Genomic DNA, 17,517 nt, shown 5'->3' with positions numbered 1-17,517 from the left:
TACTCTTTGGCTGTATTCAGACACAAATTACAAACCGTAAACTGGAGTACGTTATAAATATAGTCACGTTATAAACAACTAACCAACGCTGGTGGTCCGTATGGAAACAGTGTTGCTCAAAATGGTTAAAAGTTATATCAGTTTAATCATTCAGTGGCGTTTTACTGCCATGTAAAGTAACTAACGTTAGCCGCTAGCATTAGCCACAGTAGCTGACTACCCATAATGCATTATGTTATCCCAGCACCCGAACAGCTCACGCTACATTTAATGCATAAAATAAAGCTGATATACAATTGATTCACATTGAAGTACACCACGCGCAAATACCACCGTGACGTAACGATGTACCAAATCGTCCATTCATTTGAGCCCCCCCCCCCCCCCCCCCCCAAAAAAAAAAGCAGGTTTGAACCCACTTATGCTAGTGAAAATGATAAAGATTGTAGAATATGTAACAGTTTGGTCTCAAATGTGGACATTTTGGCCAGAATCCTACACACACCACCCCAAAAGCCATATATAGTGGTTAAAAGCTGGAAAAAAGTGTTTTGGGGGTTAGTTACACTTTAATAAAGGTTTCAGGGGAAAGGGGAAAGGTCAAAGGTGAACTGAAATGTATATTGGCCAGGCATCGGCTGATGCAGATGATCTCAAAATTCTGCGTAAACAAGTCTTGTTTCCTGTCAAGGAACATCCCAGGCAAGGAAGGGGACGAGGCTCTTTCAGTGTCCCTCAAATAGTTCCTCCATAGTCTAATTGGCTCTCTCCAGACTGTCTCAGGGCGAGGCTGCACTCACTTCATCTGTCCCTCAGAAACCACATGCTGCACAGACTTGCAGGCCACAGGCTAGGCTACCTCCAAGGAAATCTGTTGAAGGTTTCCTGAGCCAGAAGCCTGAACAGCGTATCAAGGTGCTTTCTAAATGACTTGAAAATCTCTGTTTACGTTGTTGTCGTTGTTGTTAGTTTATTTTTAGCTTTCAAGTGACATTTACCAGGGTTGTTATTGTCGTTCAGCTCATTTTCTATCACATGAATCTGTCACCAAAACGGAAGATGAGACTCAAAGATCGGCTGAATGCCGGGTTGCTGCTGTACCCCTTATAAACCTACAGACTTGTGGCTTATAAACCTACAGACTTGTGGCTTATAAACCTACAGACTTGTGGCTTATAAATATACAGACTTGTGAAATATTAATTGCCAAGGACCTAATCTTCTTATTGCATGGAGATGAAAAGGGCATCCTTCGTCATGTTTGAAGCCTAAAATGACTGCAAACCATTGGGCTATCTTCTCTGTGTTATGGGCTTACTGCTGTCCACTTGCACTATTGGTCTCATTACACAGTGAAATACATGTATGTCCCGTCTATAAGATTGAAGTGAAGACCCTGGGTGCCAGGACCCTTCACTCACACTCAGTGTGGTTGACTTTCAGTGTTGCCTGATTGAGAGAATGAGCCAGACCTCAATTAAAGATGACTTTCTGGAATGTGAAGAATTCCTAGCAAGCAGCAGGAATGTATCACGGCTCAAGAGGGGGGTTAATTTGATCCTTTGAATGAGGAACTTGAAGCTCTGAAATATCGGAGCAAATGATCGATTAACAAGACTCCTCTGAGAAAAGCCTGTGTTCCCAGGAGGCTGTTTTGTCTCAAAATGATGTGTTGGGCAGTAGACACAACAGTGACACCTATGGTAGACACACAGACATGCAGCATGAAGCTGTTGAACCTCTTTCCTGTGCAGTGGGACATGGCAAGTTGTGGTCATTCTGCTTGTGGGGTAGCTAGTTGTTTGGAGGGATCATCAGTATCTCCCCCCTTTGGCCAATTCCCCCCTGCTGTCCCGATCGTTGCTCCAGCCTCTGCCGATCTGGGGAGAGCTGAGACTAGCACCATGCTTCCTCCGACACATGCGTAGTTGCCAGCTGCTTCTTTTCACCTGACAGTGGGGAGCTTCACCGGCAGGATGTAGCACGTGGGAGGATCACGCTATTCCCACCAGTTCCCTTCCGCCCCAGAGGAGGCGCTAGTGCAGCAGTGACCAGGACACATACCCCTAATCCGGCTTCCCACCTGCAGACACAGCTAATCGTGCCTGTATGGACGCCCGACCAAGCCGGAGGAAACAAGGGGGCGCGAACCTGCACGCAGGGAATCTACCGCTACACTACCCGGATGCCCTGGAAGGAGCATCAGTATCTTCAAACAATGTCTGAGACTGTCTGAGTCGAGACTGTGTGTTCAATGCTTCCCCCACAAAAAATGTCTATATCGGACGTATATCGTATCAGCCGATATTGGCCTTGTTAGTTCAGTTATTTGTTTATAATGAAGATTTCTTTGTTTCCCTGTGTCACTAAAGGGGTAACATAAAAAATTGCTAACGGTGTGGGGCTATCTGCCAAATTGTTATTTTAAACATCGGTAATGGCCCAGCATTTTGCAATCGGTGCACCCCTAATTATTTTCACTAGATTAAGAAACAGAGCAGCGCGCAGCTCCTTTCTAGCGTCCATCGCTGCCTCGCCCGCTGAACTGGCAGTGCTCATTCCTACCGTGCCTCCACGTCGCCGCCGCCGCTACGACTTCGCCTGCAGCTCAGCTGCTGCGCGGCCTCGCCCACTCAGCTGTTGTGGGTCGCCGCACCACCACGCCAACTTTTGCCCCATTATATTAGTAGGATTGTCGATTATTTTCTCGATTAATGGATCGGTTGTTTCTTGTTTGGTGTATAAAATGTTAGAAAATGGCGAAAAATGTTGATCAGTGTATCCCAATTAGCCCAAGGTGATGTCCTCAAAATGTCTTGTTTTGTCCACAAGCCAAAGATATTCTGTTTACTGTCATAGAGAGGAGTAAAGAAACCAGAAAATATTCACGTTTAAGAAGCTTGAATCAGAGAAATTTGTCATATTTTTTTCTTAAAGAATTAGGCTACTCAAACTGATTAAACGATTATCAAGTTGTTGGTATTAAATGTAATAATTGACAACTAATAGATTAAACAACACATTTTGTCTAGATTGCATTCTGAGAGTCCAGATATTTTTATATGCCATTTTTTCCTACTAGGGCTTCTTATAGAATGACAACATGCTGGTTGTCTGTTTCAGTCGTTCTTTTGAGATGACTCAGCTGTTATATTTCATCGTTTCTAATCAGCAGTTCCTTTTTATAGGCTTTGGATAAAGAAAAGAATGCCAATGACATAGGGTCTTGGAATGGATGAAGTGCGCCTGCCTTCACAGCCCACAAAGGCAATGTCTGGAGACTGCAAGACCTGTGCCATGTAGAGATGCAGCTGTGTGCAGATAGCATTGGCTGCACTTGTCAACATGGTTCCCCTCCCCGCCATTTTCTCCCCAATTGTACTTGGCCAATTTCCCCCTGCTGCCCCGGTCGCTGCTCCACCCTCTTGTCGATCTGGGGAGAGCCGTAGACTAGCACCATGCTTCCTCTGACACATTTGCAGCTGCCAGGCAGAGGTACAGTAATGGAACAATGGCACAATATGGAAGTGGTCACCAACCTGTCATCATCAACCTGCTATTCTCTCATCTGTTGTTTCTTTCAACTTCATGAATCACACACAGTAGAGAAAGCATTTAAGAAGTTTAAACTTTGCTGTGGTTAGATTAGTGTTTGATTCATTCTTGCAGCAATCGTTTAAAATATCTACTTCTTCAATCTTTTCCAGATGGAAAAAACAAATGTGTCCATAAACCACTTTGCAGGCAACGTGCTTTTAGGCTTACAAAACAAAATGTTTCCAATGACCTGCCTCTCTAGTTTCCTGTCATCTTATGGACATTATTTCATGCGCTCAGCATTTGAATAGAGCATTTCAAAGCTCTATTCTGACATGTTGGCAACGCCGGGTTCTGCAAGGCTTGCATAGTCCCGAATGAAAATGGATAACTGAACAACATCCTCACTGAAGTGCTTTGTCTTCATAATGGATTCATAACATCTGAATTACTGTACCTCTCTTTCATCGGTCAGATTAAACTTGGACAGGGTTGGAGATGGAGTGGAGGAGGTTGTGTGTTGAATATTGGTGAGGAAATGCAGGAAGCCAAACCAGGAAGTCCTGGCTGTGATGCAGGAAGCCAAACCAGGAAGTCCTGGCTGTGATGCAGGAAGCCAAACCAGGAAGTCCTGGCTGTGGCTGAGGCAGAGTCAGTGGCCTGCAGGAGCTCCAGCAGCTGTTGGCAGTGCACAGTCAGGGAGGGAAGCTAAGGAGTATATGAGCCAGGGAAGAGGAACCCTTCTCCACTGACAAATTGATGGGTGCAGAGTCAGACCACGACAGGGGAAGCAATGCAGTAACGGATTTGGCTCTATCAGGAAACCACAAATAGGTTTATCGCCCGTAGAGCTGAACAGTCACGTGACATATTTTGCCCCGGAAGTGAGTTTCCCATTCATTTTCTCCATAGCTGTTTCGAAAAATCCTTATCCACCTTATTTTTGAATGCCCCGCTGTAAAATAATTATGGGTACAAGGTCCGGTTCAACGTGTCTTGATTGTTGCAGCTTGCCATTCCCTAAAACGGTATTCTACTTGATTTGAAAACTCTGCAGGCAAGATGGCCGCCTATACTCCCTTGAACCCTGGCTGAATTCCTAGCCCGTAAACTAACATAACTTGGCCAATAAGTATGTAACATACCAAATAAAACAAACACTAAGTAACGGTAACACTAAAGCTGTGTTCACACCGAGATATTTATTTTTCTCTCTGTCGCTTGATTCAAGCCTTTGGATTGGAATAGCTCTGTCGCTCTGTTTAAATCGCTCGTCAACAGGCACAATAATTGACGGACATCTAGGGGCTATAACGTTAGGCATTGTCGTGATATTTGTCCACTACGAGCCGCCGTAGTTGTTTACAAGCTAAGCCTATCAGCGTGCTCCTAACGCGAGCTTGTGTATCTATCCGGGTAGTACAGACTTCACTTCATGTCAGCTCTCAGCCTGTCAATCAGCTGTCAATGCAGTTTGTTGCCACACAATAAACCAGCGGTTTGTTCCAAGCCAGTGTGATCTTTGACTCACTCTCACACAGCAGCCAATCAGCGTTGAACAGCGAGCGACTGATGCCAGCGTAATTTCGCTCGAGTTGGGATATTTCATCTCGGGCGATGAGCGAATTTTCTCCCTATCGCTCTGTCTCCGTCGCTCGGACGCCCAGCGATTTTTCTCCCGGGCGAATATACGCTCAATCGCTCGTTTGCATTGACTTTGTATGTAAACTTGATGCCAGCGAAAAACTTTAATAGGTCGGTGTGAACGCAGCTTGAGATTCACAGTGAGAGCTCCGCCCCAGTAACACTGTAAGATTCACAGTGAGAGCTCCGCCCCAGTAACACTGTATGATTGAGCTGCTAAGCTGCTGTAATATGAGACAGATAGCTGTAGTTTGTGATGTATTTTCTCTGGCTGCATGCCGCCTCTCTTGGCACAGCCAGGCAAGCCATTTGATTTGTGTCTTTCGTCACCTTGGACACCCTGTTTTTAGCCACTTCCTGAACCAAATGAATAAACCATGTTTGATTGACACCACTTGACACTTGCATGATAAAGGAGTTGACCACAGTGTTTCCCATACATAAAGGAATTTGTGGCGGGCCGCCACAAAAGGATTTGGACCACCACAAAAAGATGTTGACCAAATTTTTTATTTTATTTTTATTTTTTATTTTTTTACAGTGCACCTGAACGCAACATGCAAGATATCCGCTGAATAAGTGTCCAATAAATGTTCATGTCATTCTGGCCAATACTTCTGTTATAGCATTTCAGTCTGGAATATGGAATATCTTTCAATAATCTATGATTTAGCTGCTAAATTGTCAAATACCGCCATCTGCTCATTACCCAGGCACTTATGTATGTACTTAACCTAACTAACTTAACCTAACTAACTATCCGGTGTGCACAACATTGTCAGCCTAAACTCCGGCTGACACCCCAAAAACCTACAATCCGTTACAGAAAAATGTATATTGTTTGTTTATTAACTGGCCCCTCGCCTTCTATCATTTCACGAAAGTGGCAAAGCAAGTTGAGTATCCCTGACCTATAGGGAGAAATTTAGTTTGTCATTGTAAACCCACAGCACAGTAATGATGACATGTTCTTCATAGATCTAGCCTTTTAATTTTGCTCTTAAGCTTTCTCAAAGTACACCAAATTCATGCATTTTACTTTAAAATGTTTAAAAAAATCTTCCCCAAGGGGGTCTGCGGTCCCCCACCACAAATACTCTAAATCCTGTGGGAAACACTGGACCAAACTAACACCTTACGTTCCAACACAGGAACGTTCCTTACGTTCCAACACAGGGGTCAGCCAGTGACTTCCTATTGTGTTTACACTTCCTGTGACAGTACAGTACTAGTGAGCAGGTAAAACAGACGGGTGTTCTGAACAGGAAGTCATAACACACTGGGTCAAGTGGGCGGGGCTACATAAGGTGAATACTGTCGTTGTGATTCATTATTGGTCAGAAGCCAGCTGATACCTTAGAACAGAGCACTTGCTAGATCTACGTCTATATTGACGAAGATTAGCTAATGGGGCGCTGTGCCAGCATGTTTCATCCAAACGCAAATGCAAAGTCACTCAGACTGGGAATCCATTTGTGAGCTGCACTTTGAGGCACCGGCGTTCTGTACAGTGTAACATAAGCACTTATGATGTGATAGCTTACATCCAGTGACACGTGGAGATTCTTCTGTAGGACATTGCTAAGGACAGCAGTGACCACGCTGGCTAGCATTTTGCCATCATAGATCTCTGCGCTCGTCACCATGGCTAACATTGTATTGTGCAATGGCTGCCCAGCGTGTGAAAGGCAGGCTGTGTCTCTGCAGCGTTGAGGCTCTTTTGAGAGTGCTCTTTCTTCTCCGGGCAGAGTGATGGGCTGCTGTCAAACAAAGCCCAGTCTGTTCCACAGGCCCGGACACTTTAAGCCCAGTGTGTTCCGTCAGGCCCGGACACTTTAAGCCCAGTGTGTTCCGTCAGGCCCGGACACTTTAAGCCCAGTGTGTTCCGACAGGCCCGGACACTTGATCAAGCTCCTTCACAATGCAGGCTTTCCTCACACAGCAGCGTTTTCCACTCCAGACACAAACGGCAAACGGGTTTTCCCGGGGCCAGCTGTACAACCTTAACAGCGTGCCATGTGACAGCACATAGTGCAACAATGACACTGAACCAGTGCCAGGATTTAAGAAAAATAAGGTGCAAGTGAATTGCTTAGTGACTATTTAGTGATTATTTTGAAAGTCGTTTGATAGCATCTGTTGAGCTGGCTATTTGCGCCGTGGTTTGGGTTGTGGTGGCTATGTTGCCCAATAGGCCTGTTGCAACAAGCATGCATCAACAACAGCAGACAAGAGGGCCACTCCCCTGATGACGAATGACTTGAAACGTTCAGCTTGGGTCAATGACGGGATCAGAACGATCTGGTCCCAAAAGCTGACAGTGGCTCAAAATAGAGAATGGGGCCAGCCAGGCGTCATGACACTGCTTGACAACAGCAGTTATAAACTGCTGACCCAAGTTTATAACTTGGAGTCACAGTTCTATTTTTGCAGCGAATTGTTTGGATGGTGGCTGTGTGGACCGTTTGTGAACTTCAGACGTGAGGAAAGGCTTTGGAGGAGAGGAGAAGGAAGAGAAGACAGAAGATGGGGTGGCTTTGATGCGTGTCTGATACTAATGTGCCTGAAAACATGATGCTTCGGGAGAATATGACTCACTGCTATTTTAGGCCGAGGCCAAGTAGCCACATTCCCTATTCTCTCCTCTCTTCAGCCACAGGCCTGTCTGAACTCCCCTTGGCTCCGCCCCCTAGTGGATGTCAGAATTATCTAACATAACTTGTTAGATTTAACAAGCGAACTGAGATCATTTCATCTGAGCGAGTGGAACTACGGAAGCCTACACTGTTAGGGTGGTAAATTCCTACACTGACACAGACACAGACACACACACACACACACACAGACACACACACACACACACACACACACACACACACACACACACACACACACACACACACACACACACACACACACACACACACACACACACACACACACACACACACACAGAGACAGTAGAAAGAGCTGTTAATCTCCATATCACCTGAGACACACAGATGCATGGGGTCAAGTGAGGTGTGGGTGTCTTGCTCAATCACACTGTTAAGATGGAGACCGGCCACCACAGGGAGCAATCAAACTGGTTATCCTCTGGTCATGCTGGACACTTCTGTTTCTAACAACCAGTCCACCTTGTTGCCATCTGCTAAATTCAGTGGCTAACACAATTAGGGCTGTGCAATAAAATCGATACGGCAATATATCGCAATACTTTTTTCCGCAATACTGTATTGATATTTCAGAAAAATATCGTGATATATCGTGATATAAATCGATTTTTTTTGCACAGCCGTGTGTTCAGTGACACAATAAGAATACTTTTTATTTCAGTGCGTTCAGTAACACACTCAACACTCAGTAGTTTTGACTCAATTAGTCCACTAAGTTATCAATATAAAGTGATGTACATATTATTACACTACCTGGGTGGTACACAGCGTATTGTATTTTTAGCTCTATTTTTAAATTTTCAGTAAATTATGAGTATTGCAATACCCAGCCCTAAACACAATGCTACAGGCAGTATGCTTGCCAGCAGGCTCTGTGGTTAGTGTGCCCAGGAGTTGCAACTTCTCTTCGACCTATAAAAACGTACAAGGCAGGCCATCCCTGTTGCTTTCTTAGTGGGAGGCTACTGTTTAATGTAGTGTTGGCAAGGCTGTAACTGTAAGTTCTTCCTGTCCCCCCCCCCCCCCCCCCCCCCCCCACACACACACACACTCACACTCACACTCACACTCACACTCGCACACACACGCACACACACACACACACACACACACACACACACACACTCACACTCACACTCACACACACACACACACACACACACACACACACACACACACACACACACACACACTTCTGTGTTTACTACATCTCTTCCCCTTCACTCAATGCTGGCCCTGTCCTTTAGTTGAATGGGACAGAAAGGCTTGTGGTTGTTTTTGGCGCTTGTTCATAGCTACTCAGAGGTGGAATGTCAGCAGTAGGCTACTCAGAGGTGGAATGTCAGCAGTAGGCTACTCAGAGGTGGAATGTCAGCAGTAGGCTACTCAGAGGTGGAATGTCAGCAGTAGGCTACTCAGAGGTGGAATGTCATGGTGCTAGCAGCAGCATATGTAGGCTACCACTTCGCTCTGCTAAGCGCCACTTTTAGCCTGGCACAACCTTTGGCTCGAATTTATAAGCACTCAGTTACCCAGAGTCCCTCTGGTCCAATGAAAAGCCAGTGAGGAGGTGTACGTCTGCGCGGCGCTATCCCTTTACAGGCTCCACACGTCAACCATCTGGAATGGCCCCTGGCTGCTACTGCCTCCAGTCACACGCTGACGTGCTCTCCTGGAATGCCCAGTGCCCACCCACCCAGCATCCACACTGTGACTGTATCACAACTAACCCTAACCCAGCATCCACACTGTGACTGTATCACAAGTAACCCTAACCCAGCATCCACACTGTGACTGTATCACAAATAACCCTAACCCAGCATCCACACTGTGACTGTATCACAAATAACCCTAACCCAGCATCCACACTGTGACTGTATCACAAATAACCCTAACCCAGCATCCACACTGAATTGAACCCGAGTCTCCGCGGTGTTAGGCCAGTGCTTTCACCTCTACACTACCCAGATGCCCTGTTAAGGATTCTTATAAAACCGTGTAAACTAAGTTCAAAACCTTATTTGAAATGTCCCAGGCAGCGTGCTGATGTCATTTCTAATCATGATGACCACACGTGGGGTCAGACAGTGATGCAGCACATCTGACCTGCTCAGTGCACTGCTGGACCTGACTCTCTGAGTGCATCATGTGATCACATCTGACCTGCTCAGTGCACTGCTGGCCCTGTACTCTCTGAGTGCATCATGTGATCACATCTGACCTGCTCAGTGCACTGCTGGTCCTGTACTCTCTGAGTGCATCATGTGATCACATCTGACCTGCTCAGTGCACTGCTGGCCCTGTACTCTGTGAGTGCATCATGTGATCACATCTGACCTGCTCAGTGCACTGCTGGTCCTGTACTCTCTGAGTGCATCATGTGATCACATCTGACCTGCTCAGTGCACTGCTGGCCCTGACTCTCTGAGTGCATCATGTGATCACATCTGACCTGCTCAGTGCACTGCTGGACCTGACTCTCTGAGTGCATCATGTGATCACATCTGACCCGCTCAGTGCACTGCTGGCCCTGTACTCTGAGTGCATCATGTGATCACATCTGACCTGCTCAGTGCACTGCTGGCCCTGACTCTCTGAGTGCATCATGTGATCACATCTGACCTGCTCAGTGCACTGCTGGCCCTGTACTCTGTGAGTGCATCATGTGATCTAGCACCCATGGCAGCTCCATGTGGGTGAGTTATGTCTCCCAGCAGAGCTGAGGTCATGGTGGGGGAGGTGAGTCATGTTCAGCTGCTGTACACATTATAGCTGCGCTCAGGCCTGGCTGCCCTCCAACAGCTCCCTTCATCCAACAATGGTTCATCATCAGCCCTAGTACTAACAAGACATGTTCCTACACTGCGTGTGTGACTGAGGAGTTTCTGCCTGGGAGTAGCCAGCCTCCAGGGAAAAAGATGTAGGTTGTGGTAACAATTTTAACAAAGTATTAACTCATGCTCATATCATGCTATTGATATATAGCACACATGCGCTCGAGTTTCACAAAAGCTTGTGATTGTGTGAATAGATATAGCATAATAGCAACCCCCTTTTTTTCTGATTTTCCTGCCATTTTCTCCCCAATTGTACTTGGCCAATTTCCCCCTGCAGCCCCGGTCGCTGCTCCACCCTCTGCCGATCCGGGGAGAGCCGTAGACTAGCGCCATGCTTCCTCCGACACATGCACAGTTGCCAGCCGTTTCTTTACACCTGACAGTGGGGGGCTTCACTCCCGCAGGATGTAGCACGTGGGAGGACGTAGCACACCCGAACAGGCGGCCCGACCGACCAGAGGAGGCGCTAATGCAGCGACCAGGACACATACCCTTAGACACAGCCAATCGTGCCTGTATGGGACGCCCGACCAAGCCGGAGGTAACACGGGGGACGCGAACCTGCGACCCTCGTGTTGGCAGGCAGGGAATCTACCGCTACACTATGCCCCCCAGCAACCCCTTTTCTGAGACATGGTGTTGGAGAGCTCTATGTTGCCCGATACAAATCGCTACATTTGTACATGTACTTTTGTTTCGCTGACTCTTGCTCAGTGTGCTCGGATAGGCTCCCTAAGAATGAAGGAATGGCAAGTGGATGTCAGTTTGAAATTTGCTGAATTGAAAAGCTACACATATTTTATTAAATTGTAGCCAAAATGTTAATTAATTAGTTGACAGTCCTGAGTGGTGAGTTGCATTACTGACAAAGCATCTTTGTTTTCCAGGTGGGGAAGGATACTGTCCAGACCACAGAAGACCAGATCATGAAAAGGGACATGTCACCAGCTTTTACCAAGTAAGCGCCGGACAGTCTGCTGAAAAGTGCTCAAAGTCACATGGAACCTCTCACAGTTTCACTGTATTATTAGATGAAATCATTCAAGTTCTTGAATGTAAAAACCCACCAGCCTCTCTTTGGCTTTCTCTCTCTCTCTCTCTCTCTCTCTCTCTCTCTCTCTCTCTCTCTCTCTCTCTCTCTCTCTCTTTGTCTGTTACAGTAATGGCTGTTTGTACCCAAGCAAAGGTCAGACCTGGCATGTTAAGTGCCTCAGAGTCTTGCCCTGGTGTCATATAAAGTCTAGCAAGAGACTCTTTGCCCAGGGAACACTTCCTTTACCCCAGAGGATACACACACCCTTAAAGATCCCATAGCAGCTGCTTTGGATAACCCCAACATATGGAAGTCAATCGAGATGTTGAGAGTAGGGATGGGACCCATCCAATATCGGTATCGGGTGCCGATACTGACATAATTCACGGATCGGAATCGGATTTTCTTTTTTTTCTTTTTTTGCAATTCCAGCGCTGGCCATAATTTGCCCATGTATAATAGTATCCTTCTTTGCCTTGTATATTTTCTTAATTTTGTCTGCTTTTTGCAAGGTATATTTAAAAACAAAAATTTTAATTGGCCAAATCTTTGCCTATACTGTATATTCAAGAAAAATATCGGTATCGGAATAATATCGGTATCGGCAGATATCCAAATTCAGGTATCGGAATCGGATCGAAAGTGAAAAAATGTGGATCGGTGCATTCCTAGTTGAGAGGCAGATTTAATCGATGCGTCCGTTTCCCCCATTGCGTCAGCTTCTGTTTACATTAGCGTTTGAATAGTTTAATTCACACGGCATCGAGCCTCTTTTAAGAAGTCGTTGACTTGTGCCCGCCCAGCTGTTGCCTGTTAGCATCACAGTCTCTCACCTACTCGTATTCAATGAGAGGCTACAGTAGCGGGAGGGGGCGGAGCCCCACAAGGTCAGGGGATGAAACGCATTGGCAGGCGGAGGTCGTCAGGCTCGACACATTTGGCGCCTGGAAGTCACATCACATCGTCACCCTGTCGTCATCCATCAGCACATGTGCTGGAATGCGTCTCCGTCACTAAATATAGTGTCTGTCGGGCTCCGGTTCTAACGCATGGCTGTCCCGTGTCTCGCTGGAGCATGCTGAAGGACACCGCTGGCTGGCTCTGCGCGCGCGCACACCACACACAGACACAGACACACACACACACACACACACACACACACACACACACACACACACACACACACACACACACACCACACACACACATACACCACACACACACCACACACACACACACACCACACACACACACACACACACACACACACACACACACACACACACACGTCAGCCCCTCGATGCCATGCACATATATTAGCCTTTAGCCTTCAGGAGACTTGTGCCTTTGGAAGAATGGAAACTGAGCTGGTTTTGTCTGGCCCGCCCCCTTCACACAGTGCTTTTTACTATGTGGAAAATACTGATAATGTTCCCTCTCTTAACACAGGCAGCATTTGGCCTGCAGGGAACACTAAGTGGGGATATTCTGTGGGAACTGGAACACGTGTCATTCCTTGGCTTGTTGCCTGTTTCTATGCGCACTAGCCCTGTTGTGATATGCAGGTGGCATGTATGTACGAGGCTGAATCAAAGGACTGAGCCTTCACTCTTGCTCCTCCCTGAAGGTCACTGATTGAATTGCACCCCTGGAAACAATTATCAGACGTAATCTTTCTGCACCAAATGATTATGAGAGTCGCTCATTTTGGGATTTGGCCTCCATCAGCTTTGCATTAGTCTGCTTTCAAATTGTGATGAAGAGCATTATGAGAAGTGGAAATGAAGCTGTGTCACAGGCTGGTTGTTAGCAGCAGTAATGGTATGGCTAGCTAGCAGCTACGTCCCAATGCTTCCATCTTTCGTTGCTGCAGGCAGTTAGCCGAGTCCATGTGGCTGTTGAAGAACCTTGCAGCATGATGACCTGTTTGAATGAGCACGTTGTTTTTGTCTTTTCTTGACTGCTCTCTAAATGACTTCCTGCACTTCCCACAGGGTGGAGAACGCCTGCACTAAGCTGGTGCAGGCCGCCTCCATGCTGAAAGCTGACCCGTACTCCGTCCCTGCTCGGGATTACCTGATCGATGGCTCTCGGGGGATCCTCTCTGGAACCTCTGACCTGCTCCTGACCTTCGACGAGGCTGAGGTGTGCGCTCTCCTTTAATCATCCTATTCTATTGTGAGCCGCAAGAGAAATGATCTTTTCTGCCTGCTCAACGAGAAAGTCGGATACTCTTTAGAAACATACAGAACCGAATGACTAGGATTCTAGGATTCAATCTCAAGGATTGGGGATTCTAGAGCAGGTGCAATAGCCGTCTGTTCAGATGTGCGTTTACTGCGGTGGTTGAATCACCGATCCTGTCTGCCTGGGCTGGGCTAGCAGCTAAATGCTAACTATGCTGAATGGGGAGAACGGGAGGATTTAACCCCACCCTGACCACGCCCCCAGCCAGCTACCCCAGCCTCTATGACGACACATTGACTGTATCTATAGACATGGCTGACATGTCCATGTAATTCTCTATTTAAATGCTTGGCAGTTCATATAGGCTATCTAGAGAGGAAACTCCCTTCATGCAGAAGTCAGTGGGGTGTAGATGTTCTCAGTGCTATGCTTGAAAGAGTCTGTGACTTGAGAACACTTCCCAGTTTTCCTTACACTCACACCTCCTAAATCCTAAAACAGGCAGGGGCACCATGTATCAGTCCTCTCCTTTCCTGTAATGGATGAGTGGGACAGCAGGTGTCCCAGTGCTCAGGGACAGCAGGTGTCCCAGTGCTCAGGGACAGCTCAGTGGAGTGGAGTGGTGGAGGGGGGGGGGGGGGGGGCGTGGGAGCTGGAGCGATGCAGGACAAAGAGGGTGGAATGTCATTAGCCAGTATGATCAGAGCCTAATTAGAAGGGCTGTGAATGAGGGGGGTGTTTATAGAATCACTTTTGCCTGGGAATAAAGCGTAGTTGTCGAATCAGCGTTTGTTGATGTTTCTGTTCTTATTGCTGTAGGTTCGCAAAATCATCCGCGTGTGTAAAGGCATCCTGGAGTACCTGACCGTGGCGGAGGTGGTGGAATCTATGGAGGACTTGATCACATACACAAAGAACTTGGGACCAGGTCAGTGTGCTGCTACCATGGCAACAAATCCGTACATGGGGTGTCTGGGTAGTAGGGGTGAGGGGGGGGGTTATCGACACAGCATATTATCGTGATATTTTGTGGGCAGTATATCGTATCGTATCGAATGGCAAATATCGTGATATTTTATTATACAAAATGTCAAGTGCATTTTGTGTCGAAAAGGCAGAATAAACACAGGTGCAAGCAAAACACTAACGAGGGGTTTTCAAATTCCAATCATGGAAGTTGGAAACCCTCATTAGTGTTTTGCTTGCACCTGTGTTTACCCTGCCTTTTCGACACAAAATGCCCCCCGTGAGAAGGGTCTACTGGGGAGAAAATGAGGGGGGGATCTGGAAGAGAAAAAAAGAAAAGAAAAAAGTATTAAAAAAAATAAGGAGAAAAGAAGTCTTAACATTACAATATGCCGCAGATCTTTCTGCCCTGGTTGACCAGTCCAGGCTATAAAGTGCTTAGCTGATATTGTTTCTGCTATGTAAGCACTCCTGTGTGTTTGTCCCCTGTGTCCAGGGATGACGAAGATGGCCAAGATGATCGATGAGCGACAGCAGGAGCTGACTCACCAAGAGCACCGTGTGATGCTGGTGAACTCCATGAACACAGTCAAAGAGCTGCTCCCCGTCCTCATCTCAGGTAACCACTTAACCACACAGTGCGTTCATCATCATATTGGCATTTTGAATGGAATTGTGTCTTTCAGTGTTTTTGCTACATTTTCATGTCTTTCCACACATTGCTTGTGGGAAATCTGTGGCGCTGCTGTGTGAGATCCTCCGTAGCTGTCAAAGAAGATGCTAATGTGCAGAGGAAACATCTAGGCCAGCATGATTGTATTTTGCAGTCAGCATTATAGAGTGGAAATATCATACTGTACTTGTTTGCCCTCTGCTCTGTTACGGACTTTAGGTATCAAGATCTTTGTGACAACCAAGACGTCCGGGAGTCAGGGTGTGGAGGAAGCCTTGAAGAACCGTAACTTCACCTTCGAGAAGATGAGCGCCGAGATCAACGAGATCATCAGGGTGCTGCAGCTCACGTCCTGGGACGAGGACGCCTGGGCCAACAAGGTACAAACAGTAAAGTAAAGTAAAGTAAAGTACATGCATATACCTACGTTTGTCTAATGGCTCTCACCCTCAAATGCACACACTCTTACCACATCAAAGTAAATCAATAAATAAACGGAATAGGAGACCACTTGGCACTTTCAGTCACTCATAATGTTAAAAGTTTTTTTCTTTTGCATTTATTATGGGTCACAACTGGAAGCAGTTGATTGATTGTATGAGCGCAGTTTGAATTGTGTCCACTACACTGTGCTCTCACACGCTCCCAGAATGCCTTTGTCAGGAGGCTGCAGGCTGGACGTGGTCGTGGTGCTCATTTACTGTCTGGCGCCCCCTCCCCTCTTCCTTAACAAGGCATGCACTTCCTTTCATCACCGTGGCCGTTTTCCAGCTGTGAAAAATGCTTTTGTTGTATTTTAAGCTTACACACATCATGGTCATTTTATTATTGATTGTTTCAATTAAAGCAGGGATGCTTTACCCTTTGTTTCTATGCTAACCAGCTACAATGTAGCGGCTACAATGTAGCCGCTACATTGTAGCGGCTACATTGTAGCTGGTTAATCACTTGAATTCTCTCTCTCTCTCTCTCTGAATTCTCTCTCTCTCTCTTTTTTGACCCTACTGTATGATCTTTCCGCTCAGCATGTAGCACTTGTCTCCAGTGTCCCAACACTCCAATAGACTCTTTCCTATGCTTCTTTTCGATGTGTTGCCATTTTTGGTTGCCCTTGGTTAGTAGTATGTCCAGTTTAAACATTTGTATTTATGTGGTTCTTCCTTTCTTTTTATCATTTCTTTCTCCCTTCACCCCCTGTAGAAGGTAAGCCTTTGCCTTGGTTGTGCGGCAGCATGTCTGGTAGATGTGTGTGCTGTCTTGTGCCATGTGATGCCAACAATGCGTGCTTTTCAGTCGTGAAACAGTTAAAACTATCGAGTATCTATCCCAGTTAGCTTAGTGAAACGCCGCCGTAGGAGTTAGAATATTACAGTGCTGCTATAATGGAACATTAGATTTGACGAAGTTGCTCAGCACGTCGAAGTGCTAAAGTGTTGCTTCTTCTTTTCCCTTCAGGTTTTTGCATCATGAAATAACCGTGTGCTATCCACCTGCACTATGTGCTTTAATCCTCAGTAAATGCACGTCCTCAACTGGTCACATTATTGACCTGCGTCATGCAATATTGATTTAGGTGTCATTATTGTGAATCCCCCCCCCCCTCAACATTTGTGTGTTTCCCTCACCAGGAAGATCAGGTTTCTCCAATTCCCCCTGATCTGTGCTTGCACTTAATAGCCACCGGAGAAGGCTGCATAGAAAATCCGATATGGATTTTGCTCTATGATTAGCTAATTTTCAGTTTTAAATCCCACAGTTGGGGGGCCCAGTACATAAGGGCCATTTACTAAAAATGGCCACACTAAAAATGCCTTTCTCACTTGACATGATCCCCATTGCTAATGCAATACACCCACAGCCCTCCATTCTATATGAGTAATATCCTCCTTGTGTGTGTGAGTGTGTTGCGAGCGTGTGTTTGCGTTTGAGGAGTGACACCGGTCAAAGGTCCCCTTCTGTCTTTCA

The 17,517-nt window shown here is 46.4% G+C and overlaps 1 protein-coding gene across 1 annotated transcript in view; it reads left to right on the top strand.

Annotated features, from left to right (window-relative positions):
* The window catches only part of vclb (vinculin b), a 32,463-nt gene that overhangs the window by 3,789 nt on the left and 11,157 nt on the right, over window positions 1-17,517 (top strand). Inside the window, exons 2-6 of the mRNA XM_083635230.1 lie at window positions 11,581-11,651; window positions 13,721-13,871; window positions 14,733-14,841; window positions 15,376-15,498; window positions 15,772-15,932. Of these exons, the coding sequence (XP_083491356.1) occupies window positions 11,581-11,651; window positions 13,721-13,871; window positions 14,733-14,841; window positions 15,376-15,498; window positions 15,772-15,932 (615 nt within the window). The remainder of the gene's footprint in view (window positions 1-11,580; window positions 11,652-13,720; window positions 13,872-14,732; window positions 14,842-15,375; window positions 15,499-15,771; window positions 15,933-17,517) is intronic.

This window comes from Poromitra crassiceps (assembly GCF_964638095.1).
Source record: "Poromitra crassiceps genome assembly, chromosome: 4".
In the NCBI taxonomy this organism is placed as follows: domain Eukaryota; kingdom Metazoa; phylum Chordata; class Actinopteri; order Beryciformes; family Melamphaidae; genus Poromitra; species Poromitra crassiceps.
Note: the sequence above shows the minus strand (reverse complement) of the source record. Positions and strands in the feature narration are given on the sequence as shown.